The sequence below is a fragment of the Simochromis diagramma genome, unplaced genomic scaffold (genome assembly GCF_900408965.1).
Source record: "Simochromis diagramma unplaced genomic scaffold, fSimDia1.1 OVJJ01000746.1, whole genome shotgun sequence".
Taxonomy (NCBI): domain Eukaryota; kingdom Metazoa; phylum Chordata; class Actinopteri; order Cichliformes; family Cichlidae; genus Simochromis; species Simochromis diagramma.
The window spans coordinates 3,297,756-3,314,394 of NW_024386757.1; the positions used below are offsets into that span (position 1 = coordinate 3,297,756).

The 16,639-nt window shown below is 43.6% G+C and overlaps 1 protein-coding gene across 1 annotated transcript in view; it reads left to right on the forward strand.

The window, feature by feature from the left end:
• rev3l (REV3 like, DNA directed polymerase zeta catalytic subunit) overlaps positions 1-16,639 on the forward strand; it is a 79,241-nt gene that overhangs the window by 50,040 nt on the left and 12,562 nt on the right. The window contains exons 9-15 of the mRNA XM_040027909.1: positions 6,057-6,184; positions 7,433-7,561; positions 8,131-8,368; positions 8,642-8,784; positions 9,941-13,712; positions 15,469-16,379; positions 16,534-16,619. Of these exons, the coding sequence (XP_039883843.1) occupies positions 6,057-6,184; positions 7,433-7,561; positions 8,131-8,368; positions 8,642-8,784; positions 9,941-13,712; positions 15,469-16,379; positions 16,534-16,619 (5,407 nt within the window). The remainder of the gene's footprint in view (positions 1-6,056; positions 6,185-7,432; positions 7,562-8,130; positions 8,369-8,641; positions 8,785-9,940; positions 13,713-15,468; positions 16,380-16,533; positions 16,620-16,639) is intronic.

Here is a 16,639-nt window from a genome sequence, read left to right on the forward strand (position 1 = left end):
ATTAATGGGGTTTCTCTGTATTATTGTAGCATTTTTACCATACAATATGAAGCGCCTTGTTGCATGCAGGCATAGCTGAACTGCTGAAATTCAAACTGGGCATCAGAACAAGGAAGATGGGCTTTTAAGTGATGTGGTTGCTCTTGGCAGCCAGGCTGGTCCAAGTATTTCAGAAACTCTCTAGGGTTTACAGAGAATGATCTGAAAACAAGAAACTGTCCAATGAGTGGCAGTTCTCTGGTTGCCTTGTTGATGTCAGAGGTCAACGGTCTGTTACTACTGTAGAAACAAGCAGTGGTGTTTTCATGATGCACAACCCTGTTAATATCCAATATGTCCCTTTCTCCACTAACACCTACTAGGCTCAACTTGGTTTTTCTGGTTTCCAATAGGTAGATGTACATGGTACAAGGTACTTTTTTTTTTTTTTTTTTTTTTTTTTTTTTTTTAGTACCAGTTTGGCCGGGGTTCCAAGTGAGCTCAGCCGAGCCACAAATGTGATATCACTGGATAAATTATGAAAGCGACTCTTTCACGAGAATCAAGTCAACCATTTTTGAAACCTGGAAAAGGCGACACACAAAACCAACACCATGTTCTAACAATGAGGTGCAGACTTTTTTGTGCCTGATGACAGTCCAAGAGGGAGTTAGGCTATTGTTGTGTTATTTGTGTCAAAAGCAAATGACATCACTGGACTTTGAGGCCACCTTGCCCACCCATGTTGAGATGGTATTGAATTGTAATGGAAAACAACCGAAACAGAGTCGTGGCGAAACGATTAGGTGCTAGAGGAAAAAAGGCATTGTGTCCCTTCTCACGTGATGCGCTGCCTTCAGGCTTGGAAACGGGACTCTTGGTAATTTGCATCACTTGTGTGATGACCCCCTTTACACAAAACCTGCATTTAAAGTTTGGAACAGAAATTGGTATTCACTGTCTGCAAGTTTGAGGTCTATGGTGAAATGGCCGAGATCACATCTGATCTGTATGATGTATTACTCGCTCTTTGCCAGATTCAACACAGATGTCCTAATTTTGTTGTGGCATGACAGTTCTAAAGGGCCTTTGAAGTCAGTGTGGGCATGCACAGTGTTCCAACATGATTTTCTCTTGCACAATTATTTTGTTTGCCTTTCTTTTATTTGTTTATCTCATTTTCCTAGTGTGAGAGTGCTTATTTTGACTTTATTCTTTTCATGTTAGGTTATGGTTTGTTGTTTGTTTGTCTTATTGTCATTATTAAAAATTTAATAACTGAAAGTCAATGTCCCATATCCGTCATGAGATTTGGAGTAACTGTCACAGAGTTGGAGTTTATGCAAGAGAGTAACAGTGTTTGAAAATGGGGACAAAATGCTTTCAGCCTTAGAGAGCAAAGTCTCCCATAGTCTGGCAGCCCACATCAATAACAAGTTCTTGTTTTTAGTTCTTTGTATTGAGCTGTAATGAAGTTGTTGTGTGTCCTCAGTTTCTTTCTGCCTCAGTGTTTTTCTTCTCAGGGCAGAGAGCGAAGCAGTAAAATCAGAGATTGGATAAAATGGGGAAAGTGAAATTGCAACAGATGTAGTGGAGAAAAAAAGGGAGGGGGATGGTGAAACAATCGCCAGATGTACAGCTAGAAAGTATTTCCTGTTATAAATAAAGTACAGTTGACTCGACTGTGTGTGTGTGTGTGTGTGTGTTGCTGCATCACATCCAGATGGCTTCCATTCACCAACCCCTGATATCAGACAGGAACAAAAGGGAGGGGGGAGCAGCGCAGACCTTCGGTGTAGAGTCGGCCTCGTCTTAAGTGATGGAGCGCACACACACAGAGTTGCCTGGCTTCTTTCCCAATACCTGGCTGTCTCAGTCACCCTTTCTGTTAATACTCTCACGCAGCCTATCACTTCCTGTCTGTTGGCTCTCCTTTACTCTACTATGCACTGCTAATATTGCTGCTTTGTCAGTGTCTCACTTAGCATTTTAGGCTTTTTGGAAACATCTTATTTCCCTTTACTCATGGTTTTCTTTTAATTCAGGGATTTTGTCCAATTCTTCAGCTGTGAACCTTTGTTTTGGCAGTTTCTACAGCCTCAGTTATGGACACATTGTTGTACCTCTTATTCATCCAGAACCAGTCTCTCATGACACTCTCTGGTAGGCAAGTGACCTTCTGGGCTTCCCTGATTTTGGATTCCAGCCTTCTCCTCCATGGGAGGGCTTTTATATCCGATTCTATATATAGCTCTTTAAACCTCATTTTGGTTGGAAATGTCCTCTCACTCGATTAACCTTTACCCTGTTCTGCCACGCTCTTCATACAAGGCTGTGCAAAATAGTTTTGGTTGAATCCTTCCTTCTTTTTAAATGGAATGAGACTAAAGAACTGCAGAGTCTGTAACTTGATTGATGAATCCAGTCTCTCGCTCGGTGTGCCCTGAAGCTCACTCCTCTTCCCATCTGAGAGACCAAGTCCTTTTGGTTCCTGAGTTTATGGACGAGTGACTGTAGCTGCCTGTTATAGCTAACTAATACTCATATATCCACATCATCCTATGTGATAGCCAGCAGGTAACAAGACACTGCAGTGCATAAGTGCCAAACTGAGTTGTTTTCACACTTTAACTGCAGCTCTAAACTTTTATAGACATCAGCCTTCAGAACTATAAGGGATAGCCCATGTGTCTCAATTGGTTAGATGGAGTTCAAAGACCATGCAGTGTCGCATTGAGGTCATGTGAGAATAGGTCAGTGTAATGAAGGTCATCTTCATTATTTAACCGTATAAACATGAGTGATTTTAATATTTATATTACAGGAAAGGGCACTCATACAAAAGTTTGTTTTTATTGGTTATTTGGGCTAAAGGTTTTCCTTGTGGGCAGTCTTCCAGCTGGTACCGTTTAATGTCTGCCTAGGAAAAGAGATTTCAATTAGTATAGAATGTTTGGTTAAGCTGGTGGAAACCAGTACTTTAACACTTACATTTTAGATGAGATTGTCTTACCTTTGTTTTCTTTTGATGGTGTGCCAGCCACAAGAGTCCTCAGGCATCTCGAGTGCCCTTTTAAAGGTTCCTGGTGCTACCCATAGCTATATTAGTTTATTGTAGATTGTAGTCGTTAGGACAAGTGGGAAATATTTTATTTACTAATTGTAATTATGTTAATTATGTCTACAATATTGATTTGATATCAATAAAGGTTATTACGTAAGACCGTTAGCACTGTTGCCTCACAGCAAGAAGCTCCTGAGTTCAATTCCACCACCTGGCCGGGGTCTTTCGGTGTGGTGTTTGCATGTTTTCCCCGTGTTTGGATGGGTTCTTTCCAGGTACTCAGGCTTCCTCACACAGTCCAAAGACAGGCAGTTAGCGCAGTTAGGTTAACTGGTAACTCTAAATTACCCATAGGCGTGACTGTGAGAGTAACTGTTGTCTGTGTCTGTGTGTTAGTCCTGCGACATACTGGCGACCTGTCCAGGGTATACCTTGCCTCTCGGCCTAAGACAGCTGGGATAGACTCCAGTCCACCTGCAACCCTGAAAAATGATAAGTGGAAGAGAATGGATGGATGGAACCCCAGATCATTGTATGACTTGAGGACCAATTAGCCGCAGTCTATAAAAGGCTGCTAGTTAACATCAGAGGCTGTTACAGGAACCATGTCCCACCCCTTGCCTACACTCTTTTTTTGGAATTTTAATGTTGGTGAATAAACACCAACAGGTTTGTCTGCACTTCATCTCTGCCTCAATCCTCCTCTTTGAACCCAGCTCCTATAGGCCATCCTAACAGTCAGGTATTGGTATGGGGAATTTACTCCAAGTCAATTGGATGTCTTATTTCTAGCCTCCTGTCTATGCTGGTGCCATATTGTTATCTAAACCCACTGAAGAATTTGGAGCATTTTCTGCTGTGTGCCACGTGACAGGAAGAGAACCTTTGGACAGTGCTCAGACTTGATTACCCCACACGGCCTGGGGTTAATGCATAAAGATCTGGGGACATTAACTAACTGTCAGTTAGATAAAGTGTTTAACAAAGCCATCTGAAGCAAATCTGTTTGTTCAAATTAGCATCAGCAGATGTAGTTCTACATTTTTTTTATTTTTCTGACTCCCGTGTATTAATCGCAGTGTCAGCCTCAGAGCCTCTGTGTCATTTGAACTTCACAATACAGCTCTTACTTGTGATGCCTCATCGGTGTATCTGTGGCCAGTTGTGGCTCTTCATCACTCAGCATGGTATTATCTTAACAATTAGTGTAACTGCACACTTTTGTCTTGAGGCAGCAGATAGAAAATTACAGTCAAAGGTGCAAATCATATGTGCATCTACATATTACACCTAGAGGAGCTGCTTTGCCATGGAAACCCACACTGGAGCTCCCAGTGCAGTGTTTGTGCTAATGTTGATGGAAGAGGTTTGGAACTCTGCCGTTATTAAGTTGCAGAGCGATGGCGATTTGTAGTCCTTATTGCTTCAGGGCTTGGCATCCCCATTCTTTACTTATATGGTCTGCAACTGGAGTTGCTGTGGTTCCACTTTGCTATAATACCACTTCCAGCTGGTCATGGAGTAACGACGAGAGAAGATGTTTCAAAAACTATTAGAGTATCACACCTGAATTCAGTCTTTAGAACAATCACAGATGTGGTGCTTGATTTTATACACTTGTAAGATGAAGAACATCTGAATCAGAGATTAAGCTGTGTGGTCTGGTAGTTTTAATGTAACAAGTAGTCTTAAGTTAAATCTTGTTAATGGCTCATAGTCTGTATTTCAGTATATACTTACAAAGACACATATCTGCTAACAAGACTTTCTAGTTATCGTTCCTTTCTCTTTCTCATCATTCAAACTCTGAGAGGGCGTGGCTTGGTGGCAAAATGTGTTCATCATTGCAGAAATCTCCTGACGCCTGCCAGGCTCCCTCCCTGGCTCCCTCTAAAGTCGTTAGCTGGCAGACTAATTAAGAACAACCAGACAGTGGCACGTGCACGCTGACTCTCGGGAGGCTCTTCATCATACGGCACCAGCAGAACGAAGTCTCTGTCATGAAACCTCCCTCAATCTCAACCTAAACTCTGAGTCTGGAGTAGATTTCATTTTACAGCCATGTTGTCTGAAAACCATTCATCATTTATCAGCCTCCTGCCTGCCGCTGCTGCTCATTCATCATTTAAAGTGAGTTAGAGGGTGTCCACAAGGCTGTGATTCATAGTCTACTATTCTGTCTGATGTGTTTGCTGTTTATTTGTCTCTGTCTGGCCATCTTCCCACACGAGTGTTTGTGTTCTTCCCTGAGCCGTGACTGGGCTCAGTCATGGTGTTCTGCAGCTTCACCTGTCAGTCCCGTGCTTTTCTACATATTGCATCAGAAGGTTTAAAGAAGCTTGAACTTGTGCTACAGAAGTCGTCCGTGCAGTCACAGGAGCAACAGTTTAGTATCCTGAGGGCTTTTTACATGGTCAGACTCGTGGCCAGGCTTCAGACTCTAGTCTACCATCTTCACCAGATCTGAAAGACCTCCTCCAGAGCAGTACCTAAAATGGAATTCGTTTTTTTCTTTCTCAAAACCACTCCTGTAAAATCTGTTCCACGTGCGAGTGGCGGCCGCCCGCCTCGTCTTTGTTTCAATATTTCAGAGTCACTAAGTGGTGAGTTGCCAGGCGATGCAGCAGGGGCAGCACGATTAAGGGGGCGTGATAGGCAGCTTGTGGCTGAGGGCGATCCGGAGGGATACAAAGCCCAGTTGGCTGCCTGCCCGTTTTCCATTCATATTCCCTCTGCCAACACACAGACACACACCACTTAGATGTACACACCCATATACTTCCTCACACAGTTGCCAGACAAGAGACACTCTGCACACTTGTGCAGTCCCACACACAGCTTTCACCCACTAAACCGAGCACTTTCTCTGATTAAGACCCGCTGTAAAGAGATGCTAATAAAACATGGCTGCTGCACAAGGTGCTCAGCTTTCTAATTCAGCTAACAGCCATGCAGACAACACTGTTAAATGTTTTGGTAAAAAGTAAAACTTGATGTCTGTTTATCTCCTCAGGACACAAGATCTGGAGAACCAAGAAGATTTCCCCGTTGAACTAACACTTCATTTTGACCCCCTGACCCCAGACGGGCTGCCGTGTACCCCTGCTAACGCTGTGGAGGTGCACAGGGGTTCACAGCCAGGTGAGGACAGTTGCAGTAGATGTTTCACAAACCGGCAACAGCAGATTTTGCTTTGAGTTATATCATATAGCGTTATCACGATGGGATAGTTTGACCTGCTATGAAACCAATAAAGACCAAAGCTATGTTCTGATTTGGTGTTTTACACTTTTTATTTGGTGGCTCATCAGTAATTTGGTGGCATGAAGTGGGTTAAACCAGATACTGTTGTATCTTTGATAATGGAAGTAATTTCTTTGTACAGGCTGTAGTGAGTACATAGCTTGTACTCACTACAGCCTGTACATACTTATAGTTATAGAATATTCACAACATAATTCATACCGTGTACATTATAACATACCATAATAGACCCATTTCTATAATATACTTACATATCTATATTATTGCTAATATATATTGTAATATATCAATATCACTAAAGCACTTCTGGATGGATGCAAACTGCATTTCGTTGCCCTGTACCTGTGCATGTGCAATGACAATAAAGTTGAATTCTATTCTATTCTTTCTTGGGTAGTTATCAAGGGTTATATAATTGAATAAACTGACTTTTTAGGAAGTTGAATAAGTTTTTGTGCACATAAAACAATGTACAGCGACATTTCTTTCTTACATTTGTTTTGTCTGGCTTTAAAGCCAATATCAGAAATGAAAGTTATAATTGTAAAGTGCTTTGAGGGCCACGAAAAGCGCTATATAAATGCAATCCATTATTATTATTATTATTATTATTATTATTATTATTATTATAAGCTTATTAAATCTGAGAACAAAACAGAAGAGAAATCCCCTTTTAATATCATCTTGTAAGTAGTCTGATTCACTATAGGAGATGAAGAAGATCTGGATTTTACTTACTAGCACCCTACACTTTCTTTTCCTTTATAGAATTTAAGCCCTAATTGGACTAGGTTTCCCTTGTGACATGCATTTGTTTCTTCTCTCATTCTGCCTGTGTGTTTGGCAGGAGAAGTACTTGTTTCATCACCCTGTCGCTCCTTCCCAAGTCAGGGAGTTGAAGGAGTGACGATGTGAGACTGACATTGGGCTAATGTGCAGGAAATCTCTGTGCTTGTGTGCCCAAACGTTTCACTGGTACTCTAGAAACTGCCAAAGATGGGAGTCACCGAGCTAATGCTGAACTGTGCTGCTTTAATATGGTATCTCAGTGAAACTGTTGTTAGCAAAGTGTGACATCGAAGTATGGCTAACGGTAGTTTCCATCTTCTCTGCTGCTGCCCACAGACTATGTGAGGAGCAGTGGGAAAGTCCCAGAGGAGGCTGTCGTTGATGAGGAGGCCATCCTGACTCTCCTGGAGAACAGTCAGTCTTTCCTCCCACTCTCCCAGACATCCAACCACTCGCCCCTGTTAGGTAACACAGCCTCTTTCATTCGTGCACGTTTTTAATTTTCTATGCTCGATTTTGCTTCCCATGATTAAACTGTGATTTTTAGGTGATAATTTTAAGGCTGTCTTCCGCAAACAGCATTTCAAAGATGCTGATTCAGTGGTCGGGTCATGTGACTTTGACTCCAGAAGCTTCTGAAATGGATTTTTATGGCTGTTTTGGATTGTTGTCCTGTTGTAAAAGCCACTTTTTTCCCCTTTCCATCCATATTTTCTGATATTTAGTGGATTCTTTCCTCCATATACATCTGGTTCTTGTCCACTTGGCTGCCACTACACCTTGAAAGGAGAAAATATTGACCTCAATGCTTAACAGCTGTCCAAGTGTTGTTTTCTTTAGTAAACAGCATCTTTAGTTTCTTCTTGTTCTCTTCTACATTTTAAATTCTTCTAAGTTGGTGGCCAAAAACTTGTGAATAAAAGTTTGTAAGCAGACGACATTTCTAGCTTTGATTAACTGGCTGATCTGGAGAAAAAGTTATTGCGTACAGCTGTATGATATTGTCTGTGTGCTTTATTTTGTCCTCCATGCAGACAGCAGCCGGGACCAAGCCATCATTGACTTGCTGGCAGGCCTGGAGGACGATGGTTTCTGCAGGACACCCGCTAGGCAGAATTCCCAGTCCCGCTCACTCCCTGGTGTCACGAATTACAACTGCAACAGTGATGAAGAGGAAGCAGGCCCAGAACTGGACAAGGAAGAGGCAGAACTCAGTGTTATAATGTCACAGCGTTGGGACAGCGACCCTACTGAGAGTGCTTCCTCTCAGAGGCATGTTTATCTCTGCATGGTTTAAGGCAAAAGTATAACCATCAGTTTTAGAGTATGTTGTGCATCAAAATGTTTTCATTTTTTAGTAATAAGAATAAGTAACAAGTACAAGTGTAAGCTACACATTTTTTGTTTCTGGTTGTATCTTAAATAAATAGGTGAGCGATCGCTGTACACGATCTGTGAGTCATCCCCAGTGAGCTCTGCCTGGGCATTTTTCTTTAATAATACGGTTCCTGTCGTTGGTGTGTGTGTGTGTGTGTGTGTGCACAGACCCTGCATGAAGGAGACAGAAAACTGCTTCAGTGATGCCCAGCAGGAGTCCTCTGACGAAGACATGGAGTGGAGTGGAAACAACTCTATGTTCGCTAACCTGTCCATCCCGCAGCTCGATGGCGCCGCAGACGAGAGCAGCGGTGAGTTGTCCTATGATGAGATGTACTGATAAAGCATGAAGTGTCAGCTTGCTTTGATGCCCATCTGACACTCCCCACTGATTCACACTCTGTCAAGTATGTCAGGAGACGGGATCTGATAGCTGCTACAGAAGACAAAGTTAGTATGATTTTTAGTTTTGGCTCTATGACCTGACAGGCTACAATTTGATGCCAGACTCGGGGGTAAAAACTGACTCTCTGGGGTTAATTAACTGTTCCGTTTTTAGAGCGTGCATGTGTGTTTGGAAAGATGACTACAACTTCATAGACTGGTAATAGACTCATTGTACATGGACAACAAAATATGGGTACTTCACGCCAGCTGTGCAGGAATAAATAACAAACAGGAGAAATGTATACAGTCGAGAAGAATATCATATGCTTTATACTTATTACGAATTGTTTTTATATATTTAATAACTCATTATAGATATAAGATCTGTCTGCATATATTCACATAGAAGTATTATCAGTCCATAGCATGACCATATTTGAGCTGTTATTTATCACCCCACCTGCATTAATGACTTTATCAGTAGCTCAACTGGGCCAAAAGCAGAACAACTACATTATCAGAAGAGCCAGAGCAGAGAATGAGGGACAAGCTTCCTGCTGATGCACATGTTAGTGATGTTCTAGTTGCCCTGTGTCTTATGTAGAGCGATGGTCACTTTCTTATTGAGCTTAAATTATGAATTTTGGCATTCAACATGTTATAATGGCATAGAAATATTGTAGTAGTTTGACTTTTTAAAATTTAAATTAGTGCTGTCAGCGTTAATAGCATTAAAATGACGTTAACGCGGCAAATCTCGGTTAGCAGGTTAACACGTGTGCGGGGCTGCATGGTGCTAATGCGTTGATGCCGTGCAGCCACTCGCACGGGGCGATCCACGTTAACTCGTTAACGGAGAATTGCCGTGTTAATGCGGTTATGGCGTTAACGTCATTTTAACGAGATTAACGCTGACAGCACTAATTTAAATATATCAAAATAGTGATCGATCTCACCCTGGGGTTTTGGGCTAAGATTCATGGGTGATTGCGCTGTCTGATCAGATGAATTTCAGGTTAATTTCTTGCAGCTGTGGATACTAACTGATATGCCTCTTCTTCTCACATGCTGTATCCATAGATTCCTCCTTAACAGATAGTGGCTCAATGACGCAGTCTTCGCTTACGGCCACTGAAAAGATGTTGGGCAAAAGAAATCCCATCCCAGGGGAGACGGTCCACCTTGAGCCACCATCTACAGCTAAGATCCTTCTGGAGTGCAAGCATCCCGAGCACATACCAGTTCACGTGTTGGACACGGAGCAGCCGCTTGACAAGCACTTTCAGTTAAAAAGCAGTCAGGACAGCAGTAGTGAATGTTTGACAGGGTTCAAGGTGAATAAAGAAATCCCCTACATCCAGCCAGTCAAGCACCCTATTCCCTGCATATTAGCCAATCACCCTGAGGTGTCTCCCATCTGCATGGACAAAGAAGAACTACGACCTTTGTACACCTACGATAAGAAAGCTTCGATAGCTTTGGATAAGACGGATATTGAAAGTTTCCCATTTGGTAATGGAAAGGTCGCCAAGGACAGGAAGAAGTACAGCAGTATAAAGAATGTAGAAACAAACCGTCTGTCCATTCTTCAGAACCACAGGGGCTTTTCTCTCTGTTATTCTGAGCTGAGAAACTGCTCAGCTAAGACTGACCTGGAACTGAACACAAAAGACAATAAAAGCCCCCTTCTGAGGAGCATCGCATCAGCCCCATCGACCTTGAAGGAGGACGAGTTTCTTGATCCTCATGAGGACGAAATTGGTAAAGACAGCGAGGAAGGAGATGTCGGTGAGCTGAAAATCAGGTACGAGGACTATCAGGAAAATAAGACTGAGAGGACTATTGTTGCCCAGCAGGAGGCACACTACAAGTTTTTCCCCAGTGTCATTCTCTCCAACTGCCTCAGCAGAAAGAAACCTGGGAACAAGAAAATGGCTGACACCTGCAGTAAAGTGGAACAGGCCCAACCTCGCAGGTCTAAGCTAAAGATGAACAAAAAAAGGCTAGGTATGACAGGACCTAGGAACAAATTAAAGATGGTCCAAAGCTCTACCTCTGATAGCCAGATTAGCACCGGCATCACCTCAGTAACACCTGCTAGTCCTGTGACTACGGACACTGAAATGCTGATTTCTGAGGATCATCAGGATTTACAAGAGGCCGAGTTGATCAAAGAGGAAATGATTGTGAAAAATGAGTCTGAAAGTGAGGAGCGGTCCATAGGTGAACAAGCAGAACCACAGCCAGAGCCCCTTGTCTCCAGCTCTGCTACCAATTCCTGTTTTTCTGAGGAAACTAAAGACTCTACTGAGGATGTGGTAAGCCCACTGCAAGATTTGTCTGCCAAAGTCACCTGTACTAAACCGTCAGCACTGCCAGGTAGTAAATACACCCTGAGGACCAAACGGAAGATGAAATATGATTCAGAGGATGGGGAACACTCAGGTGCTACTCGTTCTAAAAACCTAGCTTCTGTCAAAGAACGACTTAAGGACAATGATGTCTCAGGTGGGCAAGAAGTAAAGTATCAGAGAAGACGCAAGAAGGAACCTCCTATTATTATAAAGTACATTATTATTAACAGGTTCAAGGGAGAGAAAAACATGCTGGTGAAGATGTCCAAAGTGAATGCAGCTGAGCAGTTGGTGGTGTTGACGCCAGACAAGCTAGAGCACTATAAAAAACTGGCTCCTCTCAAGGATTTCTGGCCCAAGGTACCAGAATCCACTGCTGTTAAGTTTCCCGTCACTGAACCAAAAGCCAAAAAACATCCCAAAAGAAAGGCAAAGGTTAACTCCACAAATAAAAAGACTATCAACAACTCCTCCAAACCTCTGATCAGACAGGGTGAAAGGGTTCAGAGGCCAAAAGGCCGCAAAAAAGCCCCAATCCTGCCATCTCTGCCACCCCCTAGACCATGTTACTGTGAGTTGGCACATGACTATGATGTTGACTATTCAGATGTCATGGTAGAGTTGGGCTACCTCTCAGATAGATCCCAAAGCCCGAGAGACTCAACGCCTCCACGCTGTTGGTCCCCAAGTGACCCCCTCATGAATACCAGGAGTTCAAAAGAGCTGATAAATCCACACATTGACCCATGTCTTAGTTCTGCTTTTCAAAAGCCACATAGATCGTCTACAGCCAAAGGAGCATGTAGTAAGTGTCAAACTGCCAAACCCAAGAGACTGTCAGATGCTAAAAGGAAAACAAGTAAGTCTGCAGAAAAGCCTAAAACTGAGAAGGCAAAAAAAGGTAATCCTGCTATTTCGAGGCAGAGGATCAAAGCTGGAGGGGCTGTCAACAGTTCTACAAGCACTACAAGACCTAGAAGGTCTCGTAAAAAGAAAACAGAGGAACCCAAAAGCCATGACTTAAGTAAAGAGAGCTCCCAACTCCTTTTCCCAGAGGATGAGTTGCCTCCTTCTGAGAGCTCTTCACAAGAGGTTCCTCCATTTCAACAGCAGGTGGGCAAAGACAGCCAGAGCACGTCCCAGACTCCATCTACACCAGAAAGGAACTCAGTAACCAAGTTTATCGAGCCAAAGGTTGAAGACTGTGAGACTTCCATCATGGAGGTCAACCAAAGCATTTCGGCACCTGCTCAGACGAAGCAGCAAGCTTGCCAGACCACCATGGTAAAGGCAGAGGATTCACAGGATTATTGCACAGACTTTCTGCCTCCAGTACAGGAACACAATAAAGATGCCCAGCTAAAAGAAGGTCTCCCACACTCAGGCCCCAAGAACGGGGAGATCCCCCCTCTCTCTGAGACCCCATCTGGCTTGGCTGTCCTCAAGAAGCTTCTTCAGACGAGGCAGCAGGGACAGCCCCTTCCCATACAAGTGGTTGGTACAGCAAGCCACTCTACAGCCATAGCCCAGGCGGCAGCACTTCTAATTCCCACCACTAAACCCACTAAATCCAGAAAAGCCCCCACCCTCACTTCTCGGAAACCCAGGGCCCCAAAATCTACCACAGCAAAAGAAAAGGGGCCGAGAAACAGGAAAGGCAAGACGAGCAGTACTCAGCCAAATCTGTCAGTAAAGCAGGAGGGAAGCATGTCAGATGAATGTCCCCTCTTCCTGTCAGACCCAGGATTGGACAGATGCAATTTCATAGAGGACAGCTTGTCACCAGAGCTCCCGCACAACTACACATTTGATATAAATGCTATCGATCAAACAGAGTTCTCCAGTCCGTACAGTGGCAGTCAGTTTGTCGTGACTGATAAAAATTTACCGGTCAAATTCCTGAGTGACATCAGCCAGGATTCTGTATCTGCTCAGGCGCCGGACTCCGAAAAGAAACTTGACAGGCTGCTTTGTTCTGGGGAGGATCTTCAAAGGGGCTCTGACTGCAACAGAGCAAGGCCGGACAGCCCCGACCTTTTAGATGGGCACACGAACCGCGAGCCTACATCAAGCCTCACGTCCCTCAAGAGCAGAGAGTGGGACTTCTCTTTAGGTAAAGCCCACACGCTCAGCCCCTTTCAAGACTTTCACTGTGAGAGGAAAGAGCTGCTCTTTTCAGTTTTCGACTCACTGCCTTTAAGCTCCGCTTCATTCGTCGACCACGAGGGCTCGCCAACAGGTGAGCTGCCGGAGGGCATTGACGGACTAACATCCACCACCCCCAGCAGCTCTCCACGCTCCATCAGCTCGCTATCACAGGTGAGGGCAAGCCAGCTGCAGCGAGGGACAGCGGCCGGAGGAGCCCACATTCTCAAGCCCCTCATGTCCCCTCCCAGCCGAGAGGAGATCCTCAGCACTCTTCTGGACCTGGAGATGTCAGAGGCCACCTTCCTGGAGCCTTTCTGCAGTGACCCCTCTGATGCCCCAGGGAAGCCAATGTAAGAGTAACAGCAACAGTAACCATCATCTAGCATGCATTATTTACTAAATATAACAAAATAAATGTATTAGTGAAGTTTTCACATAAGAGCCAGAATCTAACTCAGGGGTGTCAAACTCAAATGCACAGTGGGCCAAAATTTAAAACTGTCGCAGGCTAACATTAATATTTATTGGAAAAAAAAATCTTCCTCCAGATATAAGAATTAATCTTTTCTTATGGACTTAAACAAGTTTTGCTGAAAAGCTGAATATGGAACAAGCAAAGCTTAATACTAAACAATATATATTAGGGGTGCAACGATACACAAAATTCCACGGTTCGGTTCGATACTTTGGTGTCACGGTTCGATATTTTTTCGATCCAAAAAAAATGTTCATGCCTTTTTAATTTGTCATTTATTAAAATTATAAATATATATTTTAACTCAAAAGTACAGTTTTTAAATTTAATGTTGCTGAAACAACAAAGTAATAAAAAAAAAAAATATCTGATCGACAAATCACTCATCTTTGGAAAAGAGAGTTTATTACAGAGAAATGTCTCTTTCCAAAATAAAAGCTATACTATACGCTTCTTCTGGGCTATATTCTCAGCAGCATATTAAACATATCAGGTCCCCATAAGGAGAATCATGTGCTAACGGCTGTCTAAATGACTTGGGTAAAGTTTGTAGCATGCTTGCTTGTTGTTTTTGTCTGCTTCCACTTGTCGTTGCACTAGGGTGATGTCGGTGTAAATGTGCAGTCATATTCATTTTGTTCCCACTAGTGCTGTCAGCGTTAATCTGAAATGACGTTAACGCCACAACACGGCAAATCTCCGTTAACGAGCTACCGCCGATCGCCCCGTGCATGGGGCTAGACGGCCAACACGTTAACGAGCTAACTGCGCTAACACACTAGTTCCCACCCATGTAATTGAGCATTGCGTGGCACATCCAACATACTGTTTTACTTTTGTCCATGACTCGCTTACCTTCAGGGTCATACGTCACATGAAAACCAAAATAGTTCCAAACGCCAGATCTGAATGAGGGTGGGGGAGGTTCAATTTGCCATGTTGCAAGGAGAGCTTAACTTCTGTCTCGCTAGCTTGCCCTGCGCTCAGTGAATCTGTGTTCGACTACTCCGCCTAGAATGCACTGTCGAGCGCAGATCCACTGAGCGCTCAACACAGACAGCATCGACAGAAGGAAAGTTGATAAAATAGATTAAAAATTTTGTATTGTTTGATACATATGCGTACCGAACCGAAAGCACTGTATCGAACGGTTCAATATCGAGTATCGTTACACCCCTAATATATATATTAGCTGTATAATACCAGTAGGCCAGCTCTAATAGTAATTTGTTATGGCTTTGTGGGCCAAATGTAATTAGGCTGCGGGCCAGAGTTTGACACCTATGATCTAACTGATTGTGATGGTTGGTAAGGTTTTATATTTGTTTGTGGGATTTTTTTAGCTTCCCTCACAGGCTTTTTAATTGGGTTGTAAAACATCTTAATCGACAAAGTACTGCAATAAATAAAAGGAAGGTTGTCAGATAAGAGAATAGAAGTCCAGTGAGGAAAGAGTTTTAGCATTTGTTTTAGACTACAGCAAACTCAATCCTTTATCATTAAATGTCTGAAATTTCCATATGTTCAAAAGAAATCCACTGATCTGGCTCTGTTTTATACTGTCTACATGATGATTTATTGTAATTCAAATGGAAATGAGTGTACTGATCCTTTCCTCGTCTTTTCTCCAGGGAGGTCGGTGGCCGTAAGCTAACAGTGGGCACTCGGCTAGCTCGGGAACTTGCAGAGTTTGGTGGAGACCTGTCTCTGGAAGGCCTCCATTTCTGGAAGACGGCCTTCTCGGCCATGACGCACCCCGCCACCACCGTTATCTCATCTTGTCAAGGAGCAGAGGCTTCAGAGACAAATAAACAAAAGGCAGAGGGTGACCTATCCTCATCCAGCGATAAGAAGGTGGTGCTTTTGCCCTGCAAAAACCCACCAAGCCGCAAGCGTGTGCAGGTGTGGCTAAAAGCTAGAAAGCAGTATGAGAGTCTACAAAAAGGCAGGAGAGAGTGTGAGGTGCTGAAGACAGAAAGGGCTGGTCTGGAGGTGGAGGAACATGGGAGCTCAGAGAGAAGCGAATTGCCAGCTGCTGACAGAAGCTTGAAGGTTGAGCTCTGTGGTAACCTTTCCTGTACCAGAACTCAAAGGAGAAAGAAACAGAGCCTGTCTTTAATCCTGTCTCCGCTGGAGAATACAAGATTGAGGTGTAAATCCACAGAAGCAAGTCCAGTTTCAGATAAAGGCAGTGTCTGTCTTGAACAGGAGGACAAAAATAAAGAGGATGATGATGATAAAACCACCTGTCCAGAGTCGCCAGAGCTGCCTACATGGCAGCAGTCCCATCAACCAAGCCCCTCTGGCCAAGGACAGCTCAGTGAGAACAAGCCAGGTGAAGACTCTCCAGAACCGCTATCACCTATGCGCTGTAATTCCCCAGAGCTGCTAAGAGGGAACCACAGTCCCTCACCTCTCGCTGTCAGTGACAGGGATGAGAGGAGAACCAGTCCCCAGCTCATTCACAGCACCCCTTTCTTGAGGAGGCGATGGAGAAGCAAAGGAGATCTGGATCCAGTGTGCAGCACACCCATATCTCAGGGTAAGGAATGTGCATCTGTCTCCTTTGATGTTGTGACACCATCAACTGTTAGAAAGAATTGCGGTAAATCCTAACTTGGGAAAATTCAGCATGGAGTTTCTGTTATTAATATTCACTGTTATTCACTCCTTCTCTGGTCTAATTCCCGCTGCAGAGGATCCTGTTTCTCAGAGACTTCAGCAGAGGAGGCGGAGCCAGGCAGACCCCCTGAGAAGAGTGTTACTGACCACGCAGATGAAGGTCAAAAACTGATTGTGATT